At 40.7% G+C, this 25,437-nt stretch overlaps 1 protein-coding gene across 1 annotated transcript in view; it reads right to left on the bottom strand.

Moving 5' to 3' along the window:
* PTPRO (protein tyrosine phosphatase receptor type O) overlaps positions 1–25,437 on the bottom strand; it is a 116,251-nt gene that overhangs the window by 38,611 nt on the left and 52,203 nt on the right. Inside the window, exons 15-18 of the mRNA XM_077756412.1 lie at positions 10,964–11,103; positions 7,900–8,032; positions 5,602–5,722; positions 79–147 (exon numbers count right to left, since the gene is read on the bottom strand). Coding sequence (XP_077612538.1) covers positions 79–147; positions 5,602–5,722; positions 7,900–8,032; positions 10,964–11,103 — 463 coding nt within the window. The remainder of the gene's footprint in view (positions 1–78; positions 148–5,601; positions 5,723–7,899; positions 8,033–10,963; positions 11,104–25,437) is intronic.

Below are 25,437 nucleotides of genomic sequence, written 5' to 3' on the forward strand. Positions count from 1 at the left end.
AATAGATAGTAAACTAAAGTTGAGGGCACACACAGCAGAGAGAAGCTATCTAGAAGCTTGCTCCAAAATAGTGCTCACCAGTTGTACGGAAGCTTTCCATCCCTCTCCAAAGATGCAAAGTTGACAAAAGTTCCCGCTCCGCATTCCCTGTTTGGAAGGAACCACAAAATTAGGTTATTGCTTGACGAAGCACTCCTTCCCCGTGATATAAAAGAGAGCCTTTACTTGCTTATCATCACAGCATTAAATTAAAAACAGGGGGCGGGGCGCGTGGGTGGCTCATTCGGTCAAGCGTCTGACTCTTGATTTTGGGTCAGGTCGTGATCTCACGAGAGATCTTAATCTCGGCAAGAGTGTTAATATATTCGAACAACCCTAGAAATGTTTACCAACTTTTCACCATCAGTTCAGTTCGTGAGATGAGCCCCATGTTGGGCTTCACACGGACAGCACAGAGTCTGCTTGGGATTTTCTCTCTCCCTCTCTCTCTCTCTCTCTGTATGCTCCCTCTCATGCTCTCTCTCTCTCTCCTCCAAAAGAAAAAAAAACCTTAAAACACAGCTACTGTAAGTTCCATGTACTCCTCTTTCACCTGCAATGCAAACATAGAAAGATAAAGAAATTTTTCATAAGGCTGCACATGCCCATATCAAGTTATTTGAGCCAAAAGGATTTGGTTTTCAATCCTTTCCAAAGGCCACTCACGATCTTAACATAATTTTTAAAAGTGTTTTCGTATTTATTTAGGGAGAAAGTGAGCATGAGCAGGGGAGGGCACAGAGAGGGGGAGGCATAGAAAATTCCAAGCAGGCTCTGTGCTGTCAGCATGGAGCCTGATGTGGGGCTCGATCTCACGAACTGTGGGATCATGATCTGAGCCAAAATCAAGAGCTTAACCGACTGAGCCTCCCAGGTGCCCCAATCCTAATATAAAGCTTTGAACTATTTGGGGTATAATATTTTTTACAAAACCTCTTAGATGGAGGGTTTTCTATTTTTAGCACATGTACTTTGTGGGTTGTTGTTTTTTTTTTTTTTTATAGCATTTACATTTCCTCTCTAAAATGATGGTGGGTTAAGTTGGATTTTTTTTCCTCCAAAATTGTCCCCTCATGTTGGGCTTGCCTATGTGATTTATCAGTTGAGGTGAGAGTATAAAAAAGTGATACAAATTGAAATAGATTGGCTTATGCAGTGCCTCTTATCCAGAAGGTTGCTTATTAATCTGTTAGTAGAAAATATTGTTAAAGTTTTTTTCCCCAGAAGTGGAGGTAAAAAGTAAGCATATTCTCACGGCTTCTCCATCTTTGCCTAATGTAAATGGATAAACAACACAACTCATGCATCTCTTTTCTCCCCTATATGAAATCAATGGACTTCTTCAGAACTCAAGAATGGATTTTGACATTATTGGCACATGTGCTAATCACTTTAGTTACGTGCCTGCTCTTATTACTGTTCTAAAAATATTTTTCTTCTTTGTTTTTTTAAATTTTTAAAAGTTCATTTATTTATTTTGAGACAGAGAGAGAGAGAGAGAGAGAGAGAGAGATTGAGCAGGGAAGGGGCAGAGAAAGAGGGAAAGAGAAGATCCTAAGAAGGCTCCCAGCTGTCAGCACAGAGCTGGATGAGAGGCTTGAACTCACAAACCGTGAGATCATGACCTGAGGCAAAACTAAGAGTCAGACACTTAACCGAATGAGCCACCTAGGAGCCCGGAACACTTTTCTTCTTTGAAAAGTACACTAATATATTGTTATATCATGCTGTGCTATAAATTACACACCATCAATTAATTTTCCTATGTCAATTTCCTATATAAAAGATTTATTTTACCCTGCAATTCAAACTCTGGGGTTTAAGGGTAGAATTTAGGGCTCTAGAACATAGTGCGGGAAAAGTACATCTTTAATTTCACAACCTCTAAATCTCTAACTGAAATTTACCAACTCCTTCAATTATTAAAGTAGGCAACAAGCCACAGTAATATCATCAGTACTGATGAGATGAGATTGCGAACCATAGAAACTGCAGATATTTTTCTATAATGAACCTGCTGCAGATATTGAAATATTGTTCATATTCTTCACTCTGATGAAGTTAGGAGAGTTATTAGACATCTTACTAAATATTATCTCATATATTAATAAAGAAGCATGTAAAGCATTTTAAAAAATATTCTGATGACCATATTTTAATATAATTAATTTCTTTTGAATCCTATGTATTTTGCACTTAAAAAGAAAGCCTTATTCTTGGCAGAGATCCACAGGCTTAATCAGACTGCCAGAAAAGATTGCAGCACAAAAAATGTTAAGCTGGCTGAAGTAGAATCACTTCTCCTAAATATCTTGCTGTGTGCACCACACAGAGTGCTCCTGTAATAACATTCTCATAAATGCCACTACTTTCGTTACAATAGCTACCACTACCTCCACCACTATTTCTATTATGAGCTAACATTTGTTGTAAGCTTCCCAATTACTGCATTGTCGCTCCTAACCATCCACTCGCATAGGGGCTATTTCCATATCTTCTTGACACACATTCTTTCCCTTGCTTGCTGGCCACGTAGTTTCTTAGCTTCTCTTGTACTCCATTGGATGCCTCCTGTCAGTCTCCTTCGCTCCCATCTTTTTTTTTTCTTCCCTGCAAATCTTCATATTAGATTCCCTGGTGTGTAACCCAGGGCCCTCTTCTCTAAATTACACGCACTCCCTCCAGTAAAGGAGAATTTCATCCAGCTTTAATACTGCCTAGATGCTAGCAATTTCCAAATTTATATCCTCAATCCAGACTTCATTCCTGAACACCAGACCTTTATGTTCATCTCCCATTCCACACCTGCACTTGCAATCATCTCCAACTTAACATTTCCAAAACCAAAGTCCTGACGTTCCCCAACTCTGAAATTCTCATCTGGAATCCTATTTCAGTTGATGGTGACTCCATCCTTTCCGGTTGCTAGGATCACAAACGTTGGAGTCATGTTTGACGCTTATTCATTTCCATTTCCCATGCAATTTGTTAGCCAATCCCCTTGGGTAATGCCTCTATTTTCAAAATATATCCAGAGTCTGATCATTTCTCCCTACCTCTATTGCTGCTATCCTGGACTAAACTATTACCATCTCTTGCCTGGATTACTGGAATAAATACCCCAGTGAATATGCCTGCTTTGCCTCAGTACAGATTGTTTTCTAATGTAAGTCAGCTCTTCTGCCCCAAGCCTTGAACTCAGGATAAAAGCATGAGTCTCCACAATGGCTTATAAAGTTCTATGTGATCTGACATCATCTCCTGCTAAACCTTCCTTCATTTCCTCTGCTTTAGCTACACTAACCTTCCTGCTACTCTCTGAACATGTCCCTGCCTCAGGGCCTTTGCACTGGCTGTTCCCCTTACACTTCTCCTAGAAAACACATGGTTAACTCCCTCATATCCTTCAAATTTTTTCTGAAATACCCTTTCAGTGAGACTCACCCCCCTCCCAGAGCTCTTCTCGGTGTATTCCTCATGCCTGTACTGGCAATTTCCTTTACTCCGCTCTATTATTTTTCTCTTACTGTCTGCTCACACCCATGGCAATCTTTTTACTTTTATTGATATTATTTATCATCTATCTCCTCCACTAGAATATGAGCTCCATGAAGGCAGAAATTCTTATCTGTTTTCCCAAGCATCCGGAGAGCCCAACACATAGCAGGTATCTATTAATATTTGTTAAATGAATGAATGAAATGTCAGTGAACTGCACAAGGTCACATAGATTGTAAATTAGGATTTGATCCCAAAGAGTGTAATTTCAGAGCTCTGTAGTCTAGCCAGAATGAGGTACCTCCTTCCTCCCTATCCTTCTAAGATTTGTTTAAATGACAACATTCAAAACGCATAATATTTATATTCAGATTAATCTCTTCTCTACATTAATAGAAGCTCATTTTTATCTCCTTTCTTGGGCAGGTCAATTTATACTTTTAAATATATTTATTTATTTATTTTCTTAAAAAATTGTTTTCAATGTTTATTTTATTTTTGAGAGAGAGAGAGAGAGAGACAGCGTGAGTAGGGGAGGAGCAGAGAGCAAGGGAGACACAGAATCTGAAGCAGACTCCAGGCTACAAGCTGTCAGCACAGGGCCCAACACAGAACTCAAATTTATGAACACTGAGATCATGACCTGAGCAGGAGTCAGACGCTTAACTAACTGAGCCACCCAGGTGCCCCAAATTTATTTATTTATGTACATATCTCCAGCTATGTCCTAAGTGCTTAGTGGACAGCTTAGATGTCTGATTTTTATTTAACTGTCCCATGTAAGACACTGATTAAGTCATTATTGGATGGATAAATTTAGTTATGAACAGATAAACGATAGAATTCTGAGAAAAAGAAGGATGTTGATTGACAGTTCAGCAGGCTACCATTGGGTAAATATAAGTTTGAATCAAATTTCCCAAACCTTGTAGTACTCAACCAAGCAACAGTTTTTAAGAGAATTGATGGAGTGTTCCGATAATATAAGGGACCACCGAAAGTACTTAAGAATGTGCTCTGATAAGAAATGCATCAATGGTGAAAGGAATAGGGAGCCATCAGAGTCATAAATCAAAAGTCTTTTCTGGCTGCATGAAAAATGAAAACTGCCTGCAAGTCTGAATTGTAGAATCAAAACTGATAGGGGCCCTCGAATGGACCTCATCATAGACTCTACGAATGTGTTCTGTTAAGACAGTTTTGGCAGAATTGATGAAGATTTTTGTTTTTCTTTCTTGTGGTCTCTCCATATATTAACTCCTTTCATTCATCATACTAAGTAGCCACAGGTCTTTATTTGACTCCAAAATACATTTGAAAGTATCCAAATGTCATTAATAGATCCCTTTGTATGGGTTTCTTAAAATGACAAGATTGATAGTAAGAGGATTTGGGTAAACAATCCTTTGCTTTGCCATTTCCACTGTGATGTTTTCTTTCAGTATTATTATTAGTTTTTTTTTAATTTTTAATGTTTTTTTTTTAAATATATTTCTGAGAGAGAGAGACAGACAGCGTGAGCAGGAGAGGGTCAGAGAGAGAGGGAGACACAGAATCAGAAGCAGGCTCCAGGCTCTGAGTTAGCTGTCAGCATAGAGCCCCACGCGGGGCTCGAACCCACGAACCGTGAGATCTTGACTTGAGCCGAAGTCGGACGCTTAGCCGACTGAGCCACCCAGGCGCCCCTATTAGTTTTTAATGTCTATTTATTTATTTTGAAAGAGAGAGCGAGCAGGGGAGGGGCAGAGAGAGAGGATCCCAAGCAGACTCTGCACTGTTAGAGTCTGCAGAGCCCGACGCAGGGCTTCAACCCAGGAACCGTGAGATCATGACCTGAGCTGAAATCAAGAGTCAGACGCTCAACCGACTAAGCCACCCAGGCGCCCCCCATAGTAACATTTTCTAAAAGCATTCAAAAGTCTACCTAGAAAAGACACAAAATAGACACTGAAAACTGAAATGAAACTTACCACTAATACAACTCAGGTCTGCAAAAGCATATATGTCTGATAATTTAAAATATTTTAAAGGGCATGGGTAAAAGATGAATCAAACTTAACTTACCTTGCCATCTGCAGATGCTTTTTCCTAAGAATGATAAGGGTCACGAGCAGCAGTCCAATTAACAGCGTGCTGAGGATGGCCAGCACTGAGATGACCACCACGTTGGGGTTCATCTCCGTCACTAAAGAGAAAAGCCGTGCGTTTTCATTACAACTTCCATTCCACAAACTAACAGAACCACTCATCATTTTCCATTGATTTTTAACACCACGGAACTTAAGATGATGAAAACAAGAGCAACAATAGTGTTTCTCCAAGCCAACAATGACCTCCTCCCGGTCCATAATCTAGCAAAGTAGATTCATAAGAGGTGTTCAGGTACCTAGAGGAATCGAGTCCATCTCCAAAGCTTCCATTCAGAATGTTCTTATATAGGGGAATTATAAACTTTGAATAATGCCTGCACCACAGTTTAAATTCGCTTGAAAATAAAAAAAATCTAGAAGTTATCATCACGTGTTGTTATTGTTGAACATTTTCAGAAGTTTGCAGAGCAGCAGGTTTTCACGTTATGCCTATGACTTTAAAGTCAGAAAGCACAACTGTATATATGCTCGCAACTAATAACGTATATGAAAAAGGCATTAGCAAGCTACCATCTGCTGCGGCACTTAACACATCACTAAAAGCAGGCATTCTGATGATCTGTAGCCATATGTTGAGAGGTTTTCCATCTGCACAACTCCAGAGATTAAACCTATGAATAAGGTGTGGGGCCCTTAAGAACGGGGGCTGTGTCCCTTGCATACACTTTATATAAGGGCTGCTTTGGCCCTTGTGCATTGCCTAGTTCATCACACTACCCGGAAGAGCCAGGCATTAAAAGTGGAGAGTACACGTCACATGATTTTATGAAATCCTTTACGGCGGACGCAAGAGAAAAGACGGGTACCATCCTCCGCATTGATCATGAAATCACACAACTGGCCGCCACATTCAGTCCCTAAGCCTTTGTGTCTTTGCTACTTCCCGTGTGGGCCAGCTTGATTCCTGCTCACGGGCAGAGTAATTGAACAGAAAGAACACTAGACTCACGGTAAGGAGACCTTTTTCAGGTTCATTTGACTACCAACTGCCATTTGGAAAAGCTATTTTATCTGTCTCTCTGGGCCTCATTTCCCTCACTTGTAAATAGGCTTAATGGTATCACCTGTTTCATGGGGTTGCTGTAGCAATGGTGAGGAATAGTAAGTATGAAGGGACACAGAATGGCAGAAAAGGACATGGAAGTGACAGACTATTAATGTACTTTTCGGGTGCACTTTTGTCCTCTTTTCTGGAAAAAAAATTAAAAAAACAGGAAACAAGCAAAGGTACTCTAGTCATTATTGAATAGAGGGGGCTGACTGTACGATGAATGTTACAGAAATGAAAACGAACCCAGTAAAGGGATCGTGTGACAGTGACAGGCTGTATTACAGGAGGCTTCAGAGAGGGTCTCAGGTTGCAGAATCAGCCTCCAACAAACAGGACAGCAACACATATAATAGACTTCAGAAGGGGAAAAAAAGGAAACACCGTTATTCTAGACCTTTCGTTAATTTCTAATTTCCCTACTTATTGTTTGGCTTCATCGCACACTTTCCTGCTTTGCCCCAGTAATATAGCACTGTCATTGCATGGTGGGCGACGGCTGAGGGCTAAGCCAACAACACATGAGCTCTCGTCGATCAGGGCACTGGGGCCCCTGCTGGACAGGGGTGAGGATCGAGGAGCTGAGGGCAGCAACAATCATCACACAACGTGTGCAGGGCTTTACGTTATTTCATTTCTAGGCATCAAAATAGCTCAACAAGGTACACGTATTATGACTCCAGTTTCACAGATGAAAAAACAGCAGCTCTGAGAAAGGAGAAAGATCCTTCCATAAATCGCATAGCTCATAAGTGCAGGTGAGGGCTCCCTGACCCTGCAGCCTGCAATGCGTCTGCGGAGCATGGTCCTATTACAAGTATAGGGGCCAGATATTTGAAAAGAAAATGTAAGAAAAATCTAAAAAGATAAACCTTCTGGGGGTGCCTGGGTGGCGCTGCCTGTTCAGCGTCAAGCTCCATCTCAGCTCAGGTCACATGATCTCACAGCTGGCGAGGTTCGAGCCCTGCGTCAGACTCTGTGCTGGTGGCGCAGAGCCTGCTTGGGATTCTGTCTGTCTCTCCTCCTCTCTGCCCCTCCCCTGCTGGCACTCTCGCTCTCACTCTCTCTCTCTCTCTCTCAAAATAAATAAACTTAAAAAAATGAATAAGAAATCAAAAGATAAAACTTCCAGAGACACCAGATTCCACGAATGCCAGGAATTACCCATTGTGGAGACAGCTATGAATGTGGGGACACTGGGGCTGTCGTGGCTGAAGCTGGTGACACTGCAGTTGTACACGGTGGCAGGAAGAAGGCTGGAGATGGTCACAACGTGAGAGGAAACAGAAACCGGTTCCTGGAGATGCAGAACAGAAGATCAACGTTACATTATCTCCACCTGTTTCATTTGTTAAACTATTTTTTCAGAGCTGAGTGGGTAATATATCAACAGTAAACAATTTAAAAGATGCGAACAGATAGCAGTGAAAAATAAGCTTCCGTCTTTCCCTACTTCTTATCTACCCAGCTCTCTTCCACAGAAGGATCCGTGGTCGCCAGGCATTTTCTTCCCCCTTTCCCATCTGTATTTTATAGACGTAAAAACATAAGATGCAGCTGGGGCACCTGGGTGGCTTAGTCGGTTAAGCGTCCGACTTTCGCTCGGGTCATGATCTCGCGGTTGATGGGTTCGAGCCCCGCGTCGGGCTCTGTGCTGACTGCCAGCTCAGAGCCTGGAGCCTGTTTCAGTCTGTGACTCCCTCTCTCTCTGACCCTCCCCTGCTCACGCTGTCTCTCTCTCTCTCTCTCTCTCCTAGAAATGAATAAAACATTTAAAAAAAAAAACATAAGATGCAGCTAAACAAAACTGATAATGTACTTCACACATCATGCTGCTTACTTTTCACCTTGATTTTCAGTATATTTTCATGCTTTTCCCACATCAGCACAGATAAAGCTGTTTTATTCTTCACAAGGGCTTTGTAGGAATTCATGGAAAGAGACATACTTTATTTAGCCAGTCCCCTACTGAGGAATGTTTAAGTTGTCTCTGATTTTTTGTGATTGCAAACAATGCCACAGTGAAGATAATTTTAAATCGTGGGGCCAAACGTGTATGTACACACACTCAATATATGTATGTGTGTATGCGTGTGTACACATACATCTTCATACACAAAGCCTGTGTGTGTGAATGTACATACATATGTGTATATTCACGGTCTCAGCAATTGAAAGCTGGGTCAGAAATATTTTTCATTTTCAAAGTCTTCAAATGTCTTCTGTAGACATTTCCAAGCTATCTTGCCCACCATCGGTGTGGGACAGCACATGTTTCCATATATCCTTTCTAATCCAATGTATCTGCAAACTCTTTGAGNTACTGAGATACTGTCTTCTGTAGACATTTCCAAGCTATCTTGCGCACCGTCGGTGTGGGACAGCACATGTTTCCATATATCCTTTCTAATCCAATGTATCTGCAAACTCTTTGAGTTTTTCCAGTCTTATTAGTGGAAATTGTATCTCATTGTAGATTTGGTTTGTATTTCTTTTACCATGAGTGAACTTGATCATCTTTGCCCATGTTTAAGAATCTTTGGGGCTCCCCGGTGGCTCAGTCAGTTAAGCTTCTGACTTCGGCTCAGGTCATGATCTCGTGGTTCATGGGTTCAAGCCCTGCGTTGAGCTCTGTGCTGACAGCGCGGAGCCTGGAGCCTGCTTCGGATTCTGTGTCTCCCCCTCTCTCTTACCCTCCCCTGCTCATGTTCTGTCTTTCGCTCTCAAAAAAATAAACATTGAAAAAATTTTAAAAAGAATCTTTTGTGTTTATTTTCCATGATATATTTGTTTTGGGTTGTTGGTCTTCTATTAAAGACACTACCCCCTTTTTCTGCATTCTCAGCTTTTAAATAGCACCCACCAAAGGCATAGCGACTTTGAGTTCTCAAAAACATTTAATATTAACCTATTCTTGCGCAGAACAAATTGTTAATTTGTCGGCCCAATAGTTGGACCCGGGACAAGTACCACAGTACAACATAAAAAGATGTGCCAGCATAACATTCTTTTTCAAAACAGGGATCCGAGATGCTCCTGCCTAGAGAGATGAGAGATGACAGCCACCAGCACTTATTTCCAATCCTGCCTCTTTTACTGTCTTATGAAAGAATGATTCTAAGGAAAGACTCAGTTGTAATAAGTAGCTGCATAACCATTGTTTTCTTGAGGGAAGACATTACTATAGCTGCAGAGAAGCAAACCCACTGCCGACAAAGCAGTTATTTCCAAAAAGGATTCATAGAATAGAAAAAGAGATTAGCTGTTCAGTACAGATCAAAAAGAGATAAGTTTGTAGAAGAGAATATCAAAAGGGGAAAGAAATCAAAGCAAATTATCTTAACACTCCGTATGAAAAGATGCCTGCTCCCAGAACTCCTTTCTTCTTTTCGATCTCATGAACTGCATTATTTAAAAAGCATCGATTATTCATGTTCACAGAATTAGCCTACACACGGCATTTTGTGATATCCCTCACACACTTGACCTTTTCCTTCCACGGCTGACTGTAACAATTTTTTTTTTTTTCTGGCGGCTTCGTTGCCCTGGGAGCTCCGGGTTCATCTCTCTCCTTCCCTTCTATTTGACCTGGTGAATAACTCAGCAGTCATCGTACCTGCTATTTGTGATTCTAAAGCCTTCACAATTACCTCTCTCAGCCTTCATTTTCCCAAGCAAAATTGTCCTCCTTACTGACTAGAAATAGTCCCTTCTTTAAATTCTCTTAGTAGAATGGGTCTCTCTACGGCGCTTGAGATTTACTTTAATTATTTCTAGACTGATGCAATGTCCGTAACTATATGAAAAAAAACCTTAAAGGCCAGTATTGATTCTACCATTTGTACCACACATAGCGCCTTTCACATAACTGGCAATCAGTTCATATTTGTTCAATTACATTTTATATGGCAGTGTCTATTCCTTAGATCGATTTAATGGCACTAGGAAAAATGAACCTTTCTAAGTCCTCGGTATGACCCAGGGTAACAGAAGACTAGGGGCAAAGCTAAAGCAAAGACGAAAGTAAACTTTGCCATTTGGCAAATTGGCTTTTACGTTTTAGGCTTATTCTAACTAACCACTCTGTTAATTTCCATCACTGAAACAAAAAGCGCAAATGAACGGTTTTGATTTTCCACAGTTTAAACAAATAAAGGACCTTACTTTGCTCAGATAATTAGCCTTAATCAAAGTCAACTCAGAAAGGAAAAATCAAAACGTACAGTACCTGGAGTTTGCTTTCTTGAGTAGAGCCAACTTGTTGACAGAAGACTTCAAAGAAGTCAGCTACTCCCTCTTCTACCCACAGCAAAGTCACGGAAGTCTGGGTTTTATTCACTGCAAAGAGTGATTTTGGAGGGGCTGGTTCTGAGCAAAGACAGAGTTGTAAAAATTTAGCTTAATTTAATATATTCTTTCTTCTTTTAGTAATTGGTAGGATAAAATAAGCCACAAAATTTCCCAACTACAGGTAGTTAAGAGCACTATCTGCTTTTGAAATATATCCTTTCACGAGGACAGTGGTCATCTAACTTGGAAGGCAGAGTATTTTGCCTTTCTCTCCCCCTTTCATTTTATACTTCTCTTTTTGGAGCACTTCTGGTTTCTACTTCAGCTTTATTGTATACATAATCTATTAATAGTTTTTATGTCATCTGCATGGGAGCTAGCACTGCCCTGATACTATAGAACTTTCTGTAGGAGAAACAAAAATCTGTGCTAACATGGCGGAGAAAGATGAAAGTGATTTGCTGCCTTCCACTGCAGGCATTCAGTCTGGTACTTAGCCAAAAACCTGTCTTCCTCTGCTGGCGACTCTCTGGAATCGTTTCGTCAGAGGAATGGCTTCTTGTAAACGTAGTCGAAAGTAAGAGGGGTAGAGCTAAATAGGTATGGGTTTTTATTTAAAGAAAAGGATTCATGGTAGGGGACTGGATGGTTAATAAAACGTTAGAGGCCTGCTTTCTTTATCTTATTCTTTTAGACTCTTCATCTTGATCAATACATTAATCCATTAGCCAAGGAAACTGTGCCCCTTCAGACTCATTTCCAGTAACTGAGTCACTGGACTTACTGGCTTGAGACCAAACCCCTGCCCGTTCCCCAGTTTTAGGAAGAGATCTTGCTGTCTTGTTCCTCCATTCCTACCCTCGTCTTCATGCCCCGTCACTTGCGTGCTGTCTTTCCCTTGAATTCCTCCAGCACTCAAAGTGCTATGCCTGAACGCCAGTGCTTAAGCCAGAGTCGCTGTGACCCTCTGTCAGACCTCCTTGACATTGCTTCCATGACATACCACGTATCTTGCTGTCAGGCTCACAGAGCAACATACTCTGCCCACTTGCATGTCCCTGTTGGACAACTACCCACACTGTTTGCTCGTTACTTGGATTTCTTTTTATTATTTGTCCCATGCTCCCAAGTCTGTCCTCTAGCTCCTGGCTTTTAGCAGTGCTTGAAGAAGCCCTGAAGGCCATTTCAGTCCTTTGACATATGTATTATCTTTGTGTGGGGAGGTATAGAACTTCTTTCTAGAATATCATCCTCATGGCCCTATTCAGAACCAGGAAGTCTGTCAGAACCATTCTTCACATGGTTTATCACAGACAGGTTAAATTTTTGTGCAAGTAAAACGAAGCATTTTTCTTTCCAGAGCCAATTGACGAGGTTAGGCAGAAGAGCTGAAGGAGGAAAGGGAGGGAGTTAGTCTTGGGCATGTATGATTCACAACAGATGTCAGGACCCCTTTCTCATTTGCAATGAACTGTCCACTCCCCCAGGGCATTTATTGTCTCACTTCTCCTCTGACCAAGATTCCTGATGAAACATAGGGGTCAGCTTCCACTTCTCACATCCTTTATAACTGTCACTGCCAATAGGTATGAGTCAGGGGATATAGGTCCTCTGACTGGTGTAGAACTTGAATATTTGGAGAAAAGTGAGAGGTTGCTGGGCAGAGATGCGTGATGTTTAGGCTGAACCTTGGTTATTTCCTTTTTCAAAATCCACATGACGGAACTGCTCCTCAGAGTGTCTCTCGAACTGATTAGATTCCCTAGGACATCTATGTGTTGTTTTTTACCCCTGACAGGTAGAAAGTAATCAGTTTAGCTATCCAACATAAATACTGCCTGAGTCCCTATTTCTAGATCCAACTTTTTACACATGTATTTCCAATCACCTAACATCCTTGCTTACTCAAATACTTCACTATTGCCTTAAACTCCATAGGGTCAAATAGGACCCTGAGTCCTCCTCCTTCCCCAAATCAATCTGCTTTCCAACCACTGATTCTCTGATGAGCACTACCATTCTCTCAATTGACTAGGGTCTCCTCTGGCTTCTCAGCCCCTGATAGCATTATCTTTCAATAATTCTTGTCATCTCTTCCCTTTATCTATTCCTTTTCTTATATTGCACATTCAGGCTTTTGTCAGCACACTTTATCGATGATCACAACGGACCCTTAATTCTTTTTCTTGCTTTTAATAAGTTTTTTCTTATTTGTCAATGAGGGCGTAAATCATCTTAAAATACCACTTTGCTCATGTTAAATCCTATCTGCATAATCTATTGTAGTCAATGTCTACTGCATTAAATCCAAACGTGCCAAATTTTGAAGATCCTACTTACGTCAGCCACATTTGCCCATCCAGCTTCACCACCCTCCCTGCTACCCAGAAATGCTTCCTCTGGTAGAGCCAATCTTCTCACTGACTACCATACAAGCAGTACTCTTACTCAACTCATGAATTTCCTGTCAGTGTACTTTTCCTTCTATTTAGATCATCCTAAGATCAGGATGATCAAAAAAAGTCTTCCCTTCTTCCTGAAGCCTTCACCCTAGGCTCTGTCTCTTGATGATCTATCCCTTCTCTGACCTTCTACTACCCTATTTGATCTATATGAGTAAGGTCCCGATTCTACTAGGTCCCGTTAGATTCTTTAAGAACATAGACCATGTGTTTGAAATTATTTTTGTCTTCACCTTGAACTAGCCACCTGCAATTGTTCAATAAATCTTATCTCTTGACTGATTTAAATCATAGGTCAAGATCCATTAATCAGAGGTGTTAAGATTTAAGCATCAGGCAAGACCAGACACACTGGGGTTGCATTTTGATGTCCTCTGTCTTTTAACAGGGATCATGTTGCTAAAATTACCAGGTTTCAGTGGCAGAATCAAAGACTGCCATGAATTGTAAGTGTTCTCAGTGGTCCAAAGACTATGACTTTGATAATGGAGTAGTGGTTTCTTTGGGTCTGCTGAAAAATGTGGATCTAGGTGACAAGTTGGATCTTCACATAACAAATTTTTCTTTTCAGCTGGTATACAGAGGCAATAGATTATTCCAAGATCACTGTACCCGTTATCACAGTATTCTTTCCTGAAAGATATATGCAGATTAGCTATGTAGGTCAACGAATAACATATACAAATCACTTGTTTGAGGACTGTTTAGGACCTTTGTGATAGGTATATTTCTATAGATGTCTTGGGGAGAAATTTCACTCAGCTATTCCAAACAAAGAAAGTTACCGCAATATTTCATAAGTGGAGGTATAATTGGATTGGGAAGGGCTTCTAATTAACTTTCACCACTCAAGGAAACGTCTGCCCCAGGAAGTGTATTAAAATGTTAGAATTGTACTGTCCAATATAGTAGCTATTAGCCACATATAGCTACTGACTACTTGAAATATGGCTAGTCTGAATTAAGAAGTGCTCTAAGAGTGACATACAGACTAAATTTTGAAGACCTAGTACAAAATAAAAAGAAAAATATCTCATTTATAATTCTTTATATCAATTACATATTAGAATGATACCACTTTGGATATATTTGGTTGAAAAGATATATTAAACTCAATTTCACCTATCTCTTCTTAGTATTTTGTAACGTGGCTACTAGAAAATTTAAAATTACATATATGGCTCTCATTATATTTCAGTTGTACTGGATAGGGTTAGAGCATTCCTTCTTGTTTGGTAAAGTAAAAGTGTGGAAATTCTTGGCAGAAGCTGGTTGGAGAGGCCCCGCCCTCTTTTTGCTATCTATCTCCTCTCGTAAGAAGGCAAGGGCAGCTAAACTCCATAGCCTAGCATGACCTAGATGATTTCTGTTTCTCATCCTTGGGCAGGAGACAAAAAGAGAGTAGTGGTTAAATACTGTCCAGGCAATTTCAGGGGATAAAGAATACAATGACATACAAAAGTGTTTTGATTGGTCTCTATCTCTGTTATGGAGTAAACTGTGTTCACCCACATTCCTATGTTGTAGACCTAAGCCCCAGCACCTCAAACAATGTGAATGTGGTTGGAGATAGAGCCTTTCAACAGCTAAATTGAAATGATGCCCTTAGGGTGGGCCCTAATCCAATCTGACTGGTGTTCTTTTTTTTTTTTTTAAAGGTTTTATTTATTTCTGAGAGAGAGAGAGACAGCATGAACAGGGGAGGGTCAGAGAGAGAGGGAGACACAGAATCTGAAGCAGGCTTCAGGCTCTGAGCTAGCTGTCAGCACAGAGCCTGATGCGGGGCCTGAACCCACGAACTGTGAGATCATGACCCGAGCCGAAGTCGGATGCTTAACCGACTGAGCCACCCAGGCGCCCCTGACTGGTGTTCTTATAAGAGGAAATTTGGGCAAAGAGACACCGAAGATGAACGGGTTCAGAGAAAAACCCATGTGAGGACACAGCTGGAAGTTCAGGAGAAGGGTCTCGGAGTTACCAAACCTGCTGATTCCTTCATCTTGGACTTTTAGCCTCCAGAACTGTGAGAAAATTAATTTCTGTTGATTAAGCCACCCAATCTGTGATATGTTGTTATTGCGGCTCTAGCAAATGAATATAGTCTCTTACAATTCTAAATATCAAATACAGTCTAGCTTGTAAAAGGAATCGGAAGACCTCAATGATGTTATAAATCAATGAGCTTTAACACGATGGACACAAAAACTCTTTATATAATATAGAGAGCCACGTACGTATTAACTATAGAACTCCCCTCTGGCTATCACTATCTACTTTTCAAAGTGACCTTTGAAATCTTAACTTCTCCCAAATTCCCTTGCTTCATAGTGTCAGGTTTCTTTTTGTTTAAAATCATTTCAGAGTCCACAATATTTGTTGTGAGAGTGCAGATATGGGAAAAGGAGATAGGTATACTATTTTCCCAAAACAAGGTAGAGATACAGAATTGTTTGCTTTAAAATATTTTTGAAGAGCTTTCTAATGTTGCCGATGTTATATTCAACTTCCTGTCTTCTCTTCTCTCCTTTTCAGTGCCTCTCCTATTTGAGTGGGGAATCCAACCTAATTTTAGAAGGAAATTAAATACAATACGCAGAACATAGGCAGAAAGGAAAGCTGCAAGGCTACCTCTACCATTTAATTTAGATTGGATTATGAGAGGCTCAGGTTGTTCCCTAGGATCTCAGGGGAGCGAAGGTGACCTTGGGTAAAGTATAAGCTTTAAAGTATAAGTCTGATTCTTATTCTCTGTTCTGGCAGCAAATTTCTTCTAGGAAATTCCAGAGGGAGGCAGGTGTAATATTTAGCATTGGAGAAGAATAAAATGTATTTATTGTCTAGAATCCATCTTTTCCTGACAATTATTACATTGTTTCTTATTTTAATGTGACCCATTGCTTTAGCGGCCGATAGAATGTTGCTAATGAGGCCAAGATTATGTCTGTGAGGGCCTGTTAGTTTCATTCTGTTTATAGTTTATGTCTCTGAACCTGGTGAGTCATTTTACAAATGGATGACATTGATGATAAGGGGAATTCAATCAAAAGACATTGTAAAAAATGATCAATATGACAAAATCTATTTTCAATCATCAGCATTAGTGAGAGCAATTTGCTAGTGTCCTCTTCATACACAAAGAATGGCCTTTAACATCGATATTATTGTATGTCTTTTACATCTATTTTTATTTTCCTCGAGGCAGGCAGTTCCTCCTTAAGCAGTGTAAGCCATATAACTTATATTCAACTTGGCCAAAGAAAACATCTGTGACTTAAACAGTGCTAGGCACATAAATTATGTCCAATATGGTCAAAAACAACATTCGCAAAAGAAAGCAATATCAAAGTGGTCAAGAAATTATTCATGGTGAGTTAAGATTGATACACGATGAAGTTAAGAAGATGAAAATTTATATTAAACAACAGAAACGTGCGTTCAATCCAAAGTTTACTAAGCCTATTCTCTTGTCAATTTAGGGACATTCTTTAAAAATATTTTTTAATGTTTATTTCTGAGAGAGAAAGACAGTACGAGCAGGGGAGGGGCAGAGAGAGAGAGAGGGCGACACAGAACCCGAAGCAGGCTCCAGGCTCTGAGCTGTCAGCACAGAGTCTGACGTGGGGCTCGAAGTCCTGAACCAGGAGATCATGACCTGAGCCGAAGTCGGGCACTTAACTAAGCCACCCAGGCGCCCTAGGTGGCATCTTTTAATAAGTAATGAACAAAGTTAAAAACAATACTGGGAACTATTTTTAAAAATTCAGGCAAATATTACACTATAATTAGGCCCTTTCCGTACCGAACACAGAAAATTTTCTCAGGAATTAGAATTACTCATGATTTCCATTACATTTTAAATAAATTCTTTGTGGCTTAATGATCGCAACTGTAATATCTCCTTCTGTGAGTCATTGGGTGTTTTTATGGATTTCTCAGCTCAACTAACTTCTAAAGATTAGCAGAATTTTTCCAAGAAAGATTTCATTTAACTTTACTTAGTTTCAAAACAACATATCTGACTTCCTCTTTTTCTGGTTCCAAGAATATGTATTTGTTTTTGTTTTTGTTTTACTTAACATTTTTATTTAGTTAGGAGTAATTTTGGCCAAGTTCTTAGAAAAGGATCACTACTCTCATTGTATCATTACCCTTGTTGCTTTTACTCTGAATTCAGGTACGAACTTAACTTTAAAACTGGAAGGAACATTAAAGATTATTTAGTCCAGACCCTCACTTCGTAGATGAGGCAACTGAAATCCAGAGGGCCTAACCAACTTTTCTAAGATAACACAACTTGTCTGTGAGAACAAGAACTGGGATCCAGGGGCGCCTGGGTGGCTCAGTCGGTTGAATGTCAGACTTCCCCCTCAGGTCATGATCTTGTGGTTTGTGGCTTCGAGCCCCGTATTGGGCTCTGTGCTGACAGCTCGGAGCCTGGAGGCTGCTTCAGATTCTGTCTCTGTCTCTGTCTGCCCCTCCCCTGCTCACGCTCTGTCTGTCTCTCTCTCTCAAAAATAAATAAATGTTAAAAATAAAAGAACTGGGACCCAGACCTCTGCACCCCTAGTTAAGGGTCCTTTCTACACCCGTATTCCTCCCTAAAAATGTGGGTGTTTACCATTCATTTCCATATAACTGAGGGTGATGGGGCTTCCTGAAGTTCCTTTTTCCCCAAAGGCCAACTTTTCCATAATGGGCAGCTGCTCGTACATTGAGATCAGTGCATCATAGTCGCTGCCCTATCCGTCTATGTCCTGGGGCACAGGGGAAGTGCTTCTCTTTAAGGAAGGCCTTTTTGTGTGGCTTGCCTGTGGGCAGCTGGAAATGGCAGTGAAACTCGGACGACCGCAGTGAGAAATGGGAGAGAAAGAGATTGAGAAGAGGCATCAGTTAGTCTCAGGACTAGGGAGGCAGCCGCGGGACAGTGACATGCCTGGCATTCCAGCCCAGAAGTTAATGCCTGCATGAGGCTGCTGGGCACTTAGGGCCGTACAAGAAGGGTAGCAGGGCAATTATGATCCTCTGAAAACCTAAAGAACATGTGTTTGTAAGAAGTCGGTAAGAGGAGGTGCCTGGGTGGCTCAGTCGGTTAAGTGTCTTGACTTCAGGGGCGCCTGGGTGGCTTAGCCGGTTAAGCGTCCGNAAATAAATAAAGTGTCTTGACTTCAGCTCAGGTCATGATCTCACGGTTTGTGGGTTTGAGCCCCGCATCGGACTCTGTGCTGACAGCTTGGAGCCTGGAGCCTGCTTCAGATTCTGTGTCTCCCTCTCTCTCTGTCCCTTGCCCACTCGCACTCTTTCTTTTTCTCTCAAAAATAAACAAACATTAAAAATTTAAAAACAGAGAAGTCAGTAGGAGAAATCTCCCCAGAAGCTTCCATCGTTGCTCCTATCTGACTTGCCTCCTCTAATGGTGGCCTTATACTCTGTTTCTCTTCCTTCTTACAGATTCACCCTACCTAAGGTCACCCCCTCTACTGGCACCCAGGGCACTGTCTCCTCTGGCCCAAGCAAGAACATCATTTTAATGAGTGTCACCTCTAAACTGTCCTGCACATTCAATTTTCCCTGCTCTGTTGAATCATTTTGATTAGCCCATTGAAAAGCTGTTTCTACCCACTTAAAAAACAGAAAGAAAAACAAAACAAATCCAACCAAACAAATAAAAACTCTTGGGTTCTTTTATCCTCAGTTCCTGCTCATTTTCTCTTCTCTTTATAATCACACTCCTCAAAAGTTTTATTATTCCAGATGTCTTCGCTTTTTCTCCTTTTATCCTCTCTTGAATTACTTTCAAAAAGGTTTATTTGGAAGGGGGGAGAGAGGGAGAGAGGGAGGGAGCAGGGGAGGGGCAGAAAGAGAGGAAGAGAGAAAATTGCAAGCAGGCTCTGCACTGTCACTGCAGAGCCTGATGTGGGGCTTGAACTCAAGAATCATAAGATCATGACCTGGGTGAAAGTCAGATGCTTAACCGACTGGGCCACTAGGCGCTCTCTCTTGAATTACTTTTTTTTTTAATGTTTTATTTATTTCTGAGAGAGAGAGAGANTGGCCACTAGGCGCTCTCTCTTGAATTACTTTTTTTTTAATGTTTTATTTATTTCTGAGAGAGAGAGAGAGAGAGGGAGAGAGAGAGAGAATCTGAAACAGGCTCCAGGCCCCGAGCCAGCACAGACCCCAACGCGGGGCTCGAACCCACAGACCGTGAGATCATGACCTGAGCCAAAGTCAGACGCTTAACCAACTGAGCCACCCAGGCGCCCCTCTCTTGAATTACTTTTAATAGCATCATTTTCCTTCACCACCCCACCCAAACCCCCTTCCTGAATCACCAATGACTCCTGGGTTGCTAAGATCAGCAGGTCAATTCTCATTCCACATCTCACTTGACTTAGCAGCAGGCTTAAGCCGATCAATCAAGCACTTTTGTTGTTTGGTTCTTTGGACATCACACTCTTCTGTGCTCCTTCTTCCTTCCCTGGCCACTCCTTCTCTGGCTTTTTGCTGGTTCTCTCCTATCACTTCCATTCCTTAACACTGGAGTGCCAGGGCTCAGCCCTTGGGTAGCATTCTTTTGTCATCATTCATTCCCTGATAGCTTCATCAAGTCTGTTTCCTGACCACCCTCAGATTTATACTTCCAGTCCCGAAATTTCCCAGAATCCAAGATCTTTTACCTTATTGCCTACTCAGTATCTGTTCTTCAATAGATAACAGGTACCTTCAAATGTTGATGCATTGAAATCAGAGCTTCTGACCTTTGACCCAAATCTGCCTCTCCCATGATCTTCCCCAACTGAGTAAATAGCATCTCTGTCCGTCCAACTGCTCAGGCCACAGATCTTGGCTCTTCAAGATAAATTTTGAATCTGACCACCGCTCATCACCCTCACGGCAACTACCCTGCCACAGGCAAGTATACTCTCTTACTTGGATAGATGCAAAAGCCTACAAACTTTAAGGTGACTATGTAATTTATCAAGTGTGTCCAAATTGTAACACTTTTAGGGAAGAAAAGAATCGCAAAAGAGGATGACTAGCCTTTCACTGATCCACAGCAGGTGTAAACTGGTACTGTGTCTGGTAACTGGGATGTGCGATCATCTTATCTACCTGGTTTCCTGCCTTACTTGATCCCTGAACACTATTCTTACTAAAGTGATCTTGTGAAACTTATCAGGACATGTGACACCTTAGCTTGAACCACCTAGTGGAATATCATCTCACTTGGTGTGAAACGTCTTTTCAACGACTCTACATCATCTGTTCCCTTGTCACCTCTCTGTCCTCTTTTCTATTACTCTCTCTCTCTCTCTCGTTCCTTCCACTTCAGCCACACTGCTTCCTGACCTTTCCTTGAACTTCCAGGCATACCACTGCTTGTAGAGCTTTGCACCTGCACTTCCTTCTGCCTACAAGATCTCCCAGTTATCTGTGTGGCTCACTGCTTTACCTCCTTCAGGTTTGACTGAAATATCACCTTCAGAGTGAAGCTTGACTTGTGCTACCCCTTACAAGAATTGCAACTTGCTCCTGATAACAATTCTTCTCTCTCTGCTTCATTTTCTTCCATAGCATGTATCACCATCTGACATCCTTATATTTGTGTATATTGTCTCTTTTTCTCCACTAGAATGAGGGTAGAAGTTTTTGTCAGTTTTGTTCATTTCTGTACTCTCAGTGCCTAGATTAGTATGTAACACATAGTAAATGCTAGATAAATATGTGTTGACTGATAGGATGAATTGATTTTTTAAAAGCATAGTACCTTAATTAATTTATTAGCTTTTTTTCTGACTGGCAGCCAGTAAATATAGATGGGTGGATGGATGGATGGATGGATGGATGGATGGATGGATGGATGGATAGATGAGAGATATAATAGATACACATATTTTCTTTCTTATTTTACTTTCTTCTTCACTTCCATCCATTCATTCATCCATCCATCTTTTCTCTGTGATACACTGACACAATTTATTCACATTTGGATCTTATTAAGCTTATATTTTTTTTCTTTTTGGTGAGGGGTGAGGACAACAAGGTAGTCATTTACTAGGATAGGACCCAAGAAAAGGGCACAGGCGGATAGGGGAGGGCATAGGAGGTATTTAGACCTCAATAGGCTCTGACTCACAGCATTTAACTCACTTCTTACCAAAAGTAAGGACTGCATATATCCAAGCAACCATTTCCCAAATTGTAAACTCAATGATTTCAACATAAGAATAAACAAATGTTTTCAACTGAGCGTGAGATCATGAAGGGCAGTACTGTGTAATAGCTGGGCTTTTCAAAAGTAAGGAGTTACATTTCATCAGAATGTAAATAATTATAATCTAGTGAAATTTTATGAGAGAGAGATCATAATATGCCTCAAATTCCTAACACCTGAAAACATTTTGATTCTTTCTTATCCATAGCCAAACTATGTTGAAAGATTTCTATCAATATAAAACGTTTCATGAGTGAGACTAAGAAAATCAAGCCAACGTTATTAATACCCAAACTCCAAAAGAGGAACAGAGAAAGCCACAGAGTGGGTGTGAAATTCCTTCCTGCTCTGTTAGGAGTGTTCACTGAAAAAAGAAGTTTTAGAAAAAAATACACTCCAAATCCAGGAAAACATAAGCAGCAGATGAACAAAAAGTGCCGCATCACTGTTTCTCGACCGAGGCTCAACAATGTGTGAAGTCAAATTTCTCTAGGTTGCAGCTTGCTCAGATGTGGACATTGCACTCACTTGTCTCCAAATCTCTCCTGGCACTGAAGTTACCTGATTCCTTACCCTGAACCTGTCTGAACACAACTGTGGTCAGGATACTGCAAAAGTTTGACAGTGATGGCGTATACAGTCTGTTTTTGGTTCTCTCTGACCTCGTTGGCTGTACCTTCCTCGTCTCTCTGCTCAATGTCCATGTGCTAGAAGTGCTTCTTCTCTATTTCTGCTTACTAGTTAGTGATCTCATCCAGACACTCCAAAATTTATATTTCTAGCCCAGAATTCTCTGCTGATCTCCAGACACATAACAATAATCATTTTATTTGACAACTGTACGTGGATGACCTCTCAGTTGTTGTTTTTTTATTTTTTTAGTCCAGAGAAGAATCTTCGATTGTCTTTGATTGCACCCAAAGGTACTCCTTTTCTAGTTTCTCTAGTCTTTTCAGTCTCACTGAATTGCACCACCAACCAGCCTAGTTGCTCAAGAGTAAAGGCTAGGAGTCATTCTTAATTTCCTTTTCTCTTATTTCCTATTTTCACCCCACAAGAAAGTTCTATAAACACAAAGTAACTATGGATCCAAAATAACTCCTGAATTCTGTCCACTTTTCTCCATCTTCATCAGCGCCACTTAACTAAAGGCTGCCATCATTTCCAATGGAACTTACTGAATTAGAATGCTATTTTTAAAGTCAGGAAACATGGTGCCTTAATCAGTCTCCCTATCTTGGATGGTAACCCCACAATCCTTCCTCCCTTGAGGAACCAGAGGGATTATTTTAAATATGTCGGATTTTTATTTTTAATTCTCTAAATTCCCTCTTATTACACTCAAAATAAAATCTCAACTCCGTCTTCTTAAAAATTCTGTATAATCTGGCATCTCTCTGCCTATTCCCTCCACTTATCATAGCCTTTCCCAAACTTTTCATGGCAGATCCTTCTTGTGATTCATATTTCTCATCATTGCTTCTTCTGCTGTCCCCCACTACCCTGTTTTAATGTGGTAACAGCACTTCTTACCATCCCCTCCTTCAGCAGATGATAAGCTCCTGGTGAACGGAAACTGAACCCTTTGAGTTCATTATTATAAGTAGTCTGACATTATTATAAGTAATCTGGCATTCCCAGTAGTCTGGGAAATTCTTAGAAGGTTCTCAGTATGTATTTGTTGAATGAATTCATGAATGGATATTCTACTGCCATAGAGTAGAATTTCTACTGTCTATTTTGTGATAGGCCCAACCCTTCTCATTCCTATTTCTTTCCCTTTCTTTTCTTTTTAAGTGGTTGATTATCTGATGTAAACTTACCCAATTCTCTTAAAGTTGGCCCAGAGTTTCAAGTGGATTCACCAAGACCAGGAGTCATGACTGGCTGCTAGTTGAAGCCACAGTTGCATGTAGACCAGTAAGTTCTTATAAAATGACATGTCTTAGCGCAGATTTGATTGACATTTGTATTGACTGCCAAGGGAGCTGTCATCACATACCCCCATGGTACCGTGAAACTGCTGACGACCTAAAATTCTTAATAGGATGACTCATGCCCTGCAAAGAGCCCCACTGTTGGTAGATGCTTTCTTGTGGATGCGTTTAGTTGAGAATCCTTTGCAACTGTTTTGAGGCTCTGTACCCTTGCACATGCTGTCTTGGATTAATTTATGTTATACTAGATTCAATCATAGCCTGGTTTCTTCCACAAATGTCGACCCTGCCCTCCATGATACCAAGTAGAGCCACTGCAAAGAGGCTTTTACCACAGAGAAACTGAACTCAGGGTTAGAGCGACCAGTTTTGGGCCTAGCTTTCACAACATTGTTCTGATTCAAACTCGCTCTAAAAATCTGGGTGCCAGAGTTGTAGGTTTCTGTAAAGTCGAATTCACCTGACTCCTATGGAGACCAAATGAATGTGATAAAGGAACAGCAAATGACAAGAATGAAAGTTCTGTGAAATAAAAGACAACTTCAATCAGTTATTACTAAAGCAAAATGTTATTTTACTTCTGTGAAAGGTAAAACTTGGAATACTGTCTTCAACTTTGAGGTTTGTGGTTGCAGTCGGTTCAATAAATATCTATTGAGCACCTACAGTAGGCAAGGCCGTGCATGTTATGGGAAATTGAAAGAGCTAAAAACCAGCGACGTGATGAGTAGAATAGAAAATAGACTTCTAGACAAATGGATGGAAAATTAAGTTATTTAGTTTCCAGGGGGGAAAAAGGCTGAGTTCAGGCACGTTATGGACAGATTGTCTTGTTTTCAGAGAGGAACGATATAGAGGCAGTATTTTGTTTGATATTTAGATCACCCCAAGGAAAACCTTGCTGATTTTAAGAAATAATTTTTATGGAAACTGGCCTTCTCTTCTTGAAAAGTTTAAAGTTTAAAGGACCTTTCTACACTAGTTTAAGGAGTTCTGTCTGTTAACAGGAAGACCTGGAAGCTTGAAACCTCATGATAAATATGGGTGGGGAGCTATCATGATTTTTACTCATATGCCTGTGTAGTGTGAGTATAATTGTACCAGCTCAGGACTTTACTCATACTCCTGATATTTATAAACCATAATGTCACATAAAAATAACAGTGAAGCCCACGATATGCTCACTAATTGCTATTTTGGTAAGACCCACCTCTAAATTTCAAGGGAGACTAACAAATCAAATGAGTTAGAGAAAGCAGCTAAGACCGAAGAAACACGGCCTCCTGTAATCATAAAGCTGGGGAAAAGAAAGCCGTGGGGGATGTGAGCAGAATCTTTAAGCAATTCCAATTACCTGGAAATAAGTTTTGAACTGATTTTAATATCCATGGAGGACAAAATCAGAGATAACAGTTGGAACCGAGAGGCAGGCAATTTTTTCTGAATAGAAAGATCATACAACGTTGGAAGCTGGTGACCTCCACATTCCTAGAATTTAAGTATAGATCGCTGGGGGAAGAAGAGCAGATTTCCTGCAGTGAATGAAATTGAACTTGCGATTCTCAATGGGAGGGTATTTATAAATTTGTAGGAATGTTTTTAACAGCCACAAGGAAGGTTGTTAACTGGACTTCTGTGGGCAGGGAGCAGAAATGCTAGATGTTCTGCAATGATCAAGAAAGCTCCACACAGAAAAGCCGTCCCATGTCCTACATGCCACATATGTTTGTAATGTCACACCAGAATAAATCCACTATAAATATAATTGCTAGTACTTTATCTCATAATAATGTTGGAA

The sequence above is a fragment of the Crocuta crocuta genome, unplaced genomic scaffold (genome assembly GCF_008692635.1).
Source record: "Crocuta crocuta isolate KB4526 unplaced genomic scaffold, BGI_CrCroc_1.0 scaffold262, whole genome shotgun sequence".
NCBI classification, from domain to species: Eukaryota; Metazoa; Chordata; class Mammalia; order Carnivora; family Hyaenidae; genus Crocuta; species Crocuta crocuta.